This window comes from Heterodontus francisci, chromosome 6 (genome assembly GCF_036365525.1).
Source record: "Heterodontus francisci isolate sHetFra1 chromosome 6, sHetFra1.hap1, whole genome shotgun sequence".
NCBI lineage: Eukaryota > Metazoa > Chordata > Chondrichthyes > Heterodontiformes > Heterodontidae > Heterodontus > Heterodontus francisci.
This window is the reverse complement of record NC_090376.1, coordinates 21,630,111-21,642,315: the sequence shown is the minus strand read 5'-3', so window position 1 is coordinate 21,642,315 and position 12,205 is coordinate 21,630,111. Positions and strand designations below refer to the sequence as shown.

Sequence of the window (12,205 nt, the reverse complement as noted above, 5' to 3'; positions counted from 1 at the left end):
ATTTGTCTCTCTTCCCCATACCGTCCCTTTCTCTCTATGGGGAAGCGGGTGGCAGGGTTTCATGTGTCTCCAATTAATCGGGCAGGATTTTGACAGAGCGAGGCTACTGTCCACCCGATGAAGCTCAGCAGAGTCCCAAAACATTTTCACACTTGGCCCTCATTTAAATAGAATGAGTGAGACGCTGACCTTAAATGAACATAGGCTTGTACGAAAGCAGATGGATGACAATTTTGTTTTGGGTTACTAACATTATTTGCAGGAACAGATTTTATTTAATATTTGAGAATACATTTATTCTTTTTAATAATCTGCACTTATTTATCATCTTGATATAAACTTCATTTGCTGCCTAATAGGGGGTCACCAAACATTGACGATACTCTGGGTGGATGTTCACTAGAAGGAAAAGTGTCTAAAAGTAAATGAATATTTTGAACCAATTACCATTTGTCATTTTTGATGGCATTTGTGTTTGCCCTTGTGTAAACACTTTATACAAATGCTTGAACGATATGTGCTTTTGGTATGTAGAATATTCCCTTGTGATTTTTTGGCACATTTCACACTCTTGTTCACTACAGTCTGTAGACGTGTACAGGGCAGGGTTGGAAAATTGTCACAAAAATACCCGTCAGTTGTCAGTGGCTTAAATTTGTTAAACAGTAGTTTCTCTTTGCAGTTGTTGCTCAGTGTTGCTTAATTCATATGTTGTTGAAAATAAGCATCATCCTCCAAGGACAGTGCTCCCTTTGTTCTTTGGAAGTCAGTTCACGAGTTCCATTCCAGCACAACATGAACAACAAGGAGGTAGCACATCCCGATAGTTGTGGAAACAAGCATCATAGGAAAACCCAATCTGAAAGGAAATTAAAGGGGGAAAAGTAATTAATGGCAGGAAATGTGGGAATTTAGTACAATAAGAGATAGCTCAAGGTGCCTCTCAATATGGATTGATTCTGCAAGCAAGCAAGACTTGCATAAACACACATGCCTGAATGCCAACAGTATTTTGAGAACCTGGGCCATTAAATCTGGATAAATTCCAGGAGATAAAAGACCTGCATTAAGACAGAATTATGTAGGCCCACTTTAGAAATGAAATAATCCCTGTTTTCTTTTTCTCCAAGTGGGCATGCCAGAGTAAATTTTTAATGGAAATAAAAATTAGAATGTTTCTATAATGGGTGGCTTACCCACAACAGCAGTTTTATGCCCAGGTGCTAAGTTGAAAATCTACATTTTCTGTTTCTACTCAAGTTTTATTACAATTTTTAAACATCAGTTATAGACATGCTTATGGCTACTGGCAGCTAGAAATATTGGTTGGAACACTACAGACGCATGGCACTGTTCCATGCTGGCCAGCATACGACTGGCATTATTCTTTATTTGGAAAGCTAAGCAAAGCCCCAAGGGCTACAGTGCAGGACAAATAGTTTGAAAAGAGCAGAACCAAGTAGAAAAATCAAGATGTGGTATCAGGTGACAGCAGGCTCGGTTTTTAAAAGCCTTTAGATTTTAAGAGAAAGGAAACACTGAGCTGTACCAGTTTTGGGCTTCAGGCAAAGAATGAGTCAAGTTAAGAGGCAGTCTTAATTTCAACACAAAGAGGAGGAAGACAGGAAGCAGGGTGTGAGGATCATCATAGTTGGAGCTGAGGCACAAACAGAGATAAAGGGGATAATTTTAACCCCAAAAAACAGGTGGGTTTGGGTCAATTAGGATCTTAACATTTTAAAAACCTGGGACCTAGGAATTACAGAGGGTCAGAGGGACCTTGGTATCCTTGTCCATAGATCACTGAAGGCAGCAGCACAGGTAGATAAGGTGGTTAGGAAGGCATATGGGATACTTGCCTTTATTACGCGAGGCATAGAATATAAGAGCAGGGAGGTTTTGATGGAGCTGTATTAAACGCTAGTTAGGCCACAGCTGGAGTACTGTCTACTGTTCTGGGCACCACACTATAGGAAGAATGTGATTGCACTGGAGAGGGTGCAGAGGAGATTCACCAGGATGTTTCCTGGGCTGGAGCATTTCAGCCAAGAAGAGAGACTGAAAAGGGTTGTTTTCCTTAGAGCCGAGAAGGCTGAGCGGGGACATGATTAAGGTATACAAAATTATGAGGGGCATTGATAGGTTAGATAGGAAGAAACTTTTTCCAGAGGGTGGTTGGAATCTGGAACACACTGCCTGAAGAGGTGGTAGCGACAGGAACCCTCACAACATTTAAGAAGTATTTAGATGAGCACTCGAAACGCCATCGCATACAAGGCTAGGGGCCAAGTGCTGGAAAATGGGATTAGAATAGTTAGGTGCTTGATGGCCAGCACAGACACGATGGGCCAAAGGGCCTGTTTCTGTGCTGTATAACTATGACTCTATGACCTCTACTATCTACAAGAACAAGGGCAGCAGACGCATGAGAGCACCACTACCTGCAAATTGCCCTCTAAATCACACACCATCCTGACTTGGATCTGTATGCTGTTCCTTCAATGTCACTGGGTCAAAAACCTGGAATTCCCTCCCCAACAGCACTGTGGACGTACCTACACTACATGGATTTCAGCGGTTCAAGAAGGCAGCTCACCACCACTTTTTCAAGGATTATTAGGAATGGGCAACAAATGCTGGCCTTGCCAGTGGCACTCACATCCCATGAATGAATAAAAAAAACTCCAATCCGTCCACTTCCACTTTTAATGAAGGGATGATGGCGGGGGGCGCGGGCGGAGGGGAGGAAGGTGTGCGGTGGGCAATCGATCTGCTCCCATTAGGCAGGTTGTCCATTTAAATATTATAATGAGGCTGCAGTGCCGCCTATTTAACTCCCCTGCATGCGAGACAACCTGGATTTCTGATATCCTGGCCAAAATTCCTTCTCCTCACTTAAAGGCTTGTCCTAGATAATATTGGGTTCAAAGATTCAGAGGAGCAATTTGCATCTGTGCAAAGTGAAATTGTAATGGGGCTGAGTTGGAGGTTAGCGATGATGCAATGATCAGGTAACAAGTCTTCTTTCATCCTGCCTATAAAACCCTCTGTTGCTTTCCACCCTAATTCTAACAACCTCTTTCAAACCAGCTTTACCACTCCCACTCTTCTAACTATTGTATATCCCTCCTCCTCCTTTTGCTCTACCATCAGTAGCACAGCCTTCTGCCATCTGCCCCCACAAGCTGGATTCTCCGCTGAAACCTACAAGCCTTGCTGGATCTCTCCCCACCTTCAAACGCCTCCTTACAATATACCTCTTTGATCATGCTTTTGCCCACCAACCCTAACTCCATCCTTACTGCTGCGTGAGTCCAACCCTCACCTTTTAAAAACCTTGTGATTACTATTTTGAAAAATGCCATATAAATATAAGAGAACTGTTCGAAGAGCAATTCTGAAATGTGGTGTACAATAATGTAGATCAGCTCACCATGTCATACCCTGGTTTATAACTCAGGATTTTTTCACACCAAGGTGGTTTAAACTCTTTAAACAATGTTCCATGAATTCAGTTGAAGCCATGTTCTTCTTTGGCCTCCTTGTCTCAAGAGAAAATGGGTAAGCGCCTGGAGGTGGTCAGTTGTTTGTGGAGCAGCGCCTGGAGTGGCTATAAAGGCCAATTCTAGAGTGACAGACTCTTCCACAGGCGCTGCAGATATAATTGGTTGTCAGGGCTGTTACACAGTTGGCTCTCCCCTTGCGCTTCTGTCTTTTTTCCTGCCAACTGCTAAGTCTCTTCGACTCGCAACGCTTTAGCCCCGCCTTTCTGGTTGCCCGCCAGCTCTGGCGATCGCTGGCAACTGACTCCCACGACTTGTGATCAATGTCACAGGATTTCATGTCGCATTTGCAGACGTCTTTAAAGCGGAGACATGGACGGCCGGTGGGTCTGGTACCAGTGACGAGCTCGCTGTACAATGTGTCCTTGGGGATCCTGCCATCTTCCATGCGGCTCACATGGCCAAGACATCTCAGGCGCCGCTGGCTTAGTAGGGTGTATATGCTGGGGAAGTTGGCAGCCTCAAGGACTTCTGTATTGGAGATACGGTCCTGCCACCCGATGCCAAGGATTCTCCGGAGGCAGTGAAGATGGAATGAATTGAGACTTCGCTCTTGGCTGACGTACGTTGTCCAGGCCTCGCTGCCGTAGAGCAAGGTACTGAGGACACAGGCCTGATACACTTGGACTTTTGTGTTCTGTGTCAGTGCGCCATTTTCCCACACTCTCTTGGCCAGTCTGGACATAGCAAAGGAAGCCTTTCCCATGCGCTTGATTAATTCTGCATTGAGAGACAGGTTACTGGTGATAGTTGAGCCTAGGTAGGTGAACTCTTGAACCACTTCCAGAGTGTGATCGCCGATATTGATAGATGGGGCATTTCTGACGTCCTGTCCCATGATGTTTGTTTTCTTGAGGCTGATGGTTAGGCCACATTCATTGCAGGCAGCCGCACACCTGTCGATGAGTCTCTGCAGACACTCTTTGGTGTGAGATGTTAATGCAGCATCGTCAGCAAAGAGGAGTTCCCTGATGAGGACTTTTCGTACTTTGGTCTTCGCTTTTAGACAGGCAAGGTTGAACAACCTGCCACCTGATCTTGAGTGGAGTAAAATTCCTTCTTCTGAGGACTTGAGTGCATGAGAGAGCAGCAGGGAGAAGAAGATCCCAAACAGTGTAGGTGCGAGAACACAGCCCTGTTTCACGCCACTCCGGATAGGAAAGGGGTCTGATGAGGCACCGCTATGCTGAATTGTGCCTTTCATATTGTCATGGAATGAGATGATGATACTTAGTAGCTTTGGTGGGCATCCAATCTTTTCTAGTAGTCTGAAGAGACCACTTCTGCTGACGAGGTCAAAGGCTTTGGTGAGATCAATGAAAGCAACGTAAAGGGGCATCTGTTGTTCACGGCATTTCTCCTGTAGCTGGCCAAGGGAGAACAGCATGTCAATGGTGGATCTCTCTGCTCGAAAGCCACACTGTGCCTCAGGATAGACACGCTCAGCCAGCTTCTGGAGCCTGTTTAAAGTGACACGAGCGAAGACTATATTGAGCAGGGAGATTCCACGGTAGTTGTTGCAGTCACCGCGGTCACCCTTGTTCTTATAGAGGGTGATGATATTGGCATCGCGCATGTCCTGTGGTACTGTTCTCTCATCCCAGCACAGGCAAAGCAGTTCGTGCAGAGCTGAAAGTATAGCAGGCTTGGCACTCTTGATGATTTCAGGGGTAATGCCGTCCTTCCCGGGGGGCTTTTCCGCTGGCTAGAGAATCAATGGTATCACTGAGTTCCGATTTTGTTGGCTGTACGTCCAGCTCATCCATGACTGGCAGAGACAGGGTTGCATTGAGGGCGGTCTCAGTGACAACATCTTCCCTGGAGTACAGTTCTGGGTAGTGTTCCACCCAGCGGTCCATTTGTTTGCATTGGTCTGTGATTGTGTCCCCTGATTTAGATTTGAGGGGGGCAATCTTCTTGACGGTTGGCCCAAAAGCTCTCTTAATGCCATCATACATCCCTCTGATATTTCCTGTGTCAGAGGCCAGCTGGATATGACTGCATAGGTGTTGTCAGTAGTCATTTGCGCAGCGCCTGGCTGTTCTTTGTGCAGTGCTTCTGGCAGCTTTAAGTGCTACGGATGTTAACTCACTGGGGGCTTTCTTGTAGTTCAGCAGTGCAATGCGTTTAGCGGCTATGACAGGTTCCAGCTCTTCAATGTGAGATTCAAACCAGTCTGCATTCCGCTTCACACAATTGCCATAGGTGGTCATTGCTGAGTCATAGATGGCGTTTCTGATGTGGGCCCACTTGGTCCCTGCATCCCCTGTGGGAGTGTTTTGGAGAGCTTTTTCAAGTGAATTTAGAAACTTGCGTAACAGCTGTGGATGAGAAATTCTGCTGGCGTTGATGCGCGGGCGGCCCTTCTTGTGTTACTTGCCATACTTGCGTTAAAAGTGAGCTAAATATATCCTTAATATTATTCATACTGTTTTCTTTGTGCTTAGATTGTCAATGGTAAAGAATAGAGTATTTTTCTTCACTCTTTGAGACTGTTCTTAATATTTCTAATTCCACTATAGGGTTCTATCAGCATAGCCAGCATCACCTAGGCAACATGGACCTTAGCTTCAGCTTTATTGTTTATAAAAATGTTCACAGCCATCACTTCTTTTTGCTTTTTAAGTAATCAATTCTAGTAAAAAGAGAAAAAAAAATGAAAGATAAATGGAGGGGGGCTTTTCAATGCACTAGAAAAGCACTCTCAAGTAATTTGCCTTTTACTGTAGAGAAACCAAGTTCATCACTATTAAAAGGACAGTCCCTTTGCAAGCTCTAAAAGTCTACATTTATTCCAGACTGAAGAAAACTTGTATCGTAGAAAGAAACGCGAGACAGTGCAATCAATGCCCAAACAGTGACAAAGATAAAAGGGAAGTGTCGTCAGCAGTTTGGTCAATTAGTCGCCCACTCACAAGACCACAATAAACATCCCAACACTATATGAATTATTTCCTCACTCAATTTTGTATATGCCATTAAAGGCATCAACAGTATTCGTACATCAGATAACGAACAGAAGAAAACAGAAAGGTCACACAAATTAAACAGGATTGGGTTGTGACTTGGTACGATTTTGTAAGTGAAATAACGCCACCACCAATACTACTTATGAACTCCTCTATACCCAGCTCCTATACACACCAAGTCGGCATGTACCATCCAAGTGCCCTACCCCCAAAACAACATAACTACGCACAAGAGGTAACGATAGCTATATTACAGTCCACTGATTATGGACATGGTGAGATGCTGACCTTTTGAATGCTGAACCTCCTTTGTTGGTTTCTACTGTTATGATTCTAACGCTGAATGTCTGCAATTTAAAAAAAATTGCTGCTAGGGTAGTTTTTTGGTCTTCTTCGCCTCGGTGGTAATGAACTGGTACACTGGTACAGTTGTAAATGCAATTTTTTTTAATTCGTTCATGGGATGCGGGCATCGCTAGCTAGGACAGCATTTATTGCCCATCGCTAATTGCCCTTGAGAAGGTGGTAGTGAGCCGCCTTCTTGAATCGCTGCAGTCCATGTGGGGTAGGTACACCCACAGTGCTGTTAGGAAGGGAGTGTCAGGATTTTGACCCAGCGACAGTGACGGAATGGCAATATAGTTTCAAGTCAGGATGGTGTGTGACTTGGAGGGGAACTTGCAGGTGGTGGAACTCCCATGCATTTGCTGCCCTTGTCCTCCTAGGTGGTAGAAGTCGCGGGTTTGGAAGGTGCTGTCTAAGGAGCCTTGATGTGTTGCTGCAGTGCATCTTGTAGATGGTATACACTGCTGTCACTGTGCGTCGGTGGTGGAGGGAGTGAATGTTGAAGGTGGTGGATGGGTGCCAATCAAGTGGGCTGCTTTGTCCTGGATGGTATAAAGCTTCTTAAGTGTTGTTGGAGCTGCACCATCCAGGCAAGTGGAGAGTATTCAATCACACTCCTGACTTGTGCCTTGTAGATGGTGGACAGACTTTGGGGAGTCAGGAGGTGAGTTACTCACCGCAGGATTCCTAGCTTGTGACCTGCTGTTGTGTCCATGGTATATATATGGCTACTCCAGTTCAGTTTCTGGTCAATGGTAACCCCCAGGATGTTGATTGGACTTCATTGCCAACCAAATTTGCAGACCATTACCTAGCCATGCTCATTTTCAGATGCAGACAGGGCATAGTACATGTTAACATAGAACATAGAACATTACAGCGCAGTACAGGCCCTTCGGCCCTCGATGTTTCGCCGACCTGTGAAACCATCTGACCTACACTATTCCATTTTCATCCATATGTCTATCCAATGACCACTTAAATGCCCTTAAAGTTGGCGAGTCTACTACTGTTGCAGGTAGGGCGTTCTTAAAATCTGCCTCCGAGTTTCCACAGACTATTCTGTCAGAATGCAAGGCCATCAGAGGCAATACATTTACCCAACATCAAACCTCAGCATTTTCCGATAGCAATAGCCATTAGGAGTGGGATCATTGATTTTTTTTCCCCCTTTCTAGCCCAGGAGCGCTGCAGCAAATAACAATTACCTTTCTGACCATAAATTGTGTTTTGGATGTTCCTGCCTTGTATTATTCAGCAAACACTGAACTCACCAAAAATAACAAGAGTGTAGAAAATTCACAATAGGCCCATCAGCAGCTAAGACAAGAGAAAAAACAGGCTAATAGTTCAGGCACAGTCTCTTCATTGGAATAAACCTCAGGCATAAGCTTTACACCTGAAATTACAATACTAAAAATAGATGGTAGCTAACCTTGATGTATAGTGAAAGGAGTGGAGATAATTGAGAAGCTAATCAGTATTGGTGGAACAGGGGGTTTAGATGTACCAAAGGCTTCCCTATCTGTAGATCTACAAGAGGCAGATTGCTTGAAGATCTTTTTTCTTTACAGATATTCATCTATCCTTTGCAACATTTTCAAATGGTTGGATTCTCACCCACCATTAATCAATGATTCATACTAGGTACTTTTTTTCAGTGAACACAGACTCTTTCCTTTGGAGCAGTTATTTCAGAAAACTTGGGGTAGTTGGTCAAGAGAAGGGTTATTGACAGAAACTAGTGCGGAAATTCCAGGAGGGCTTTCCCGGTCTCCCATTGCAACTCTGGAGAAGCCTATAGACCAATGGTGCAAATAGAAGTCTGGCACTTTTATTAGGGCTTTACTGGTCTCCCATCAGAGTTGCAATGCCTTTGGAATTTTATTTATTCCTCAACGGTTTGTTCTGATGAAGGGTCACTGACCTGAAACGTTAACTCTGTTTCTCGCTCCACAGATGTTGCCAGACCTGCTGAGTATTTCCAGCATTTCTTGTTTTTATGTCAGATTTCCAGCATCTGCAGTATTTTGCTTTTATTTTAGTATCACTAGAATGTTTGCTCATGTACCCTGTTTAATGTGTAACAGATGACTTACTTCTGGCTATTTATTTAGATATGGCAGACCACATACATTTCACTGAATAAAGAAGATGTAATGGCCAACAGCTTTGAAATGAAATGTTTCAGTAATAGGAGAACTTTGTAGTTCTTCTGCTTTTTCAGGGATGACCACAGTCTTCCATTCTTACCAGTAGCAGTATCAATAACTGGTGGGGCACAAGAAATGAGGAGAATCTTTTTGGTGGGGATGAGCCTGTAAGTGTTTGAAAACCATTGGCCCACTTAATCCAGTATATAAACAACTGTAAACTGCGAGTAATATCTGGTCACTACGGTTAATATCGAAGAGCAGAAGGAACCGCACGGACAATTACTTGGTCTCATGTTTCAGAAGGCGCAGCAACTATTTAAATGCCTGAATTACTGATTACTCACACTTCAAATGCCCGACTAACAAAGCTTCATATCAAACCCCAACCTGGCAATGTTAGTGATACAGCAGGCCAGATTCTTCTCTTATTGTCTTTGGTTAAATTATGAGGAGAGGTTGCTTAAACTCGGCTTCCACTGAGTATATAAGTTTGAGGGGTGCTCTTTTTGAAGTGATTAAAATGTTAAAAGGATTCAAAAGGGTAGATGCAGAAAGACAATTTCCAGCGATGAGGGAGTCAAGAATGAGGGTCTTAAGAATGAGAATTAGATCTTAAAATCTGCTGTCGGCTGGGCTGCAGTCCCAGCAGTGGCCACCGCTCCTGGTGGCGCTGTTGGGACTAAGAGCTGCCGGCCCGCTGATTGGCCCACAGCTCAATGAGGTGGGACTTCCTCCCTCAAGTAGGTGGAATTCCCGCCTTGGAACCATTAAACCAGGGAACCGTAAAATGCGGGACAGATCCCCAGGCTAGGTGGAAGCGGGTTCGCCACCAACTTTTATATCTGTAGCCAGCTCCCGTCTGCCCAATGTAAAATCCAGCCCAGTCTCTGAAAATATTCAATTTTTTTAACAATAAGCCTTTTAAATGATATCAGGATAACATTATTTTGGCTTTGATTCTGTGCAATTGATAAACCTGAACAGGGCATGTCTTCTGAGGCTTTATCAGAAGGGCCTCGCACATGGCCAGTTGTTTGAAGGCAATGAAGGATGATTGAAACAGATAGAAAACCAGGAAAGAACCAGGTCTTCTGTTTCTACTCAACTTCCATTTTTCCATCCCACCCACCATCCCCCCCAAAAAAGATACTGAAGTTGTTAAGCATAACTTTTAAAATTATGTTGCTATTTGTTACGGCTTTTTTATTGAGTTTTCAGAGAATGAGCCAGTAGAGTTTTGCTGGGGGAAGCAAAATCAATCAGGTTGGAATTAGCTTGTCTGCTGAGCTGAAGTTAAGACAAGGATGAAAGAACAAAGTTCTTTGTCGAAGTATCTATTCAACATGGATATTTCTGGAATCGTTATATTGGCTGCTTCAGTGTTGCCCGCTGGTGAGAAAAGTCTGCTGGGCAACAAACATAAACATTGTTGCCTTCCACATCAAGGTAGCATTCAACCAAGTAAGGCGCTAAGTAGGCATAGCAAAAGTGAAGTCAGTATGGGTCAAAGGGGAAAAACCAACTAGTCATACGAGAGACAAAGGAAGATAGCTGTGGTTATCAGAGACCAGTCATCACTGTCTTGGGACTTCACTGCAGGATTTCTTCCAGGAACTGTCCTTGGGCCACCCACCTTCATTAATGATCATTCTTCTGTCATAAGGTCAGCAGTGTAGCTGTTCACTGATGATTCCACAGTGTTCAGCGCCATTCACAACTCATCTGGAGCAGTTCATGCCAGCCCACAGCAGAACCTGGATAACGTCCAAGCTTGGGGTGATAAATGGAAAGTGATATTTGGGCCATGTAAGTGCCAGATAGTGACAATCTTGGACAGGAAAAAGTCCAATCATCTCTCTTGGAATTTCAATGGCATTGCCTTTGCTGAGTCTCCCTCCATCAATATTCTAGGGGCCATTGAACAGAGGCTGAATTGGATTAGCCATATCAATACAGTTCCTACAAGAGCAGGGGAGAGGTTAGGCAATCCATGACAATTGGCTTACTTCCTGACTTCGAAAAACCTATCCACCATCTGGGAGACTCAAATCAGGAGTGTGATGGAATACTTAGCATTTTCCTGGATGGGTTCAGCTACAACGAGTCAAGGAGCTCAACATCATCCAGGTCAGAGCAGTTTGCTTGATCAGTGGCCCTGCCACTGGAGCCAGTATCCACTCTCTCCTCTACTGGCACACCGTGAATGCAGTATTTGTGATATACGGGATGCATTTCAGCAACTTTCCAAGGTTATTTCAACAGCACCTCCCTCCTCTGTGAACTCTACCACCAGAAAGGACAAGAATAGCAATGACATGGGAACATCACCACCCCAAGTTCACTTAGACATATATTGCCATTCCTTCATCATCAGTGGGTCAGAATCATGGAAATCCCTACCTAATAACATTGTGGGAGCCTCATCACCATAAGGACTTCTCAGAGAATAAAATTGAGTGAAAGATTAGGTCTTGCGAGTGTTGTCCACATCCCAAGAACAAATATGAGTAACGGCTCCACCAACAACTAAGTATTGACTGTATCAAATATCATCAGACTTTTAAGAAATCTACTACTCAACGGCTTAGCATACTCAGTTCAGAGGCATTTTAAGTAATTGTCTGTCAGCTACTGACAACATGCTGCCCAGCTTCATATTTCATTCTCTCTTAAATGAAATCAAATTGCAAGTATAAAGAAAGCCAAAGCTGACAAAGAAGATAATTGAAATATAATTTTAAACACTGAGGTCATGAAAGGTGCTATATAAATTCAAGTTCTTTCTTTAAAGATGGCTTTACTTTATCCTAACTAAAAGACAGTAAGGGGAATAAAAAAAGTAATAGGCAGAGAAATCAAGGGCCAGAATCAAACAGGCCACAGTGAAAAATAGTGGGAAGGGGCCAAGTAATGTTAAAAAGACAAGCCTTAAGGATTTGTGACTTAACGCACGGAGCATTCGCAATAAAGTGGATGAATTAATCGCGCAAATAGCTGTAAATGGGTATGATATAGTCGGGATTACGGAGACATGGCGGCAAGGTGACCAGGGATGGGAAATGAACATCCAGGGGTATTCAGTATTTAGGAAGGACAGAAAAAAAGGAAAAGACGGAGGAGTTGCATTGCTGGTTAAAGAGGAAATTAATGCAATAGTGAGGAAAGATATTAG

General features: G+C 43.8%; 1 protein-coding gene across 2 annotated transcripts in view; it reads right to left on the bottom strand.

The window, feature by feature from the left end:
• Positions 1-226: 226 nt before the first annotated feature.
• oca2 (oculocutaneous albinism II) overlaps positions 227-12,205 on the bottom strand; it is a 546,813-nt gene continuing 534,834 nt past the window's right edge. For both annotated transcript variants that reach the window (XM_068032789.1, XM_068032790.1), the window contains one exon: positions 227-859. In XM_068032789.1, the coding sequence (XP_067888890.1) occupies positions 772-859 (88 nt within the window). In that variant the 3' untranslated portion in view covers positions 227-771. The remainder of the gene's footprint in view (positions 860-12,205) is intronic.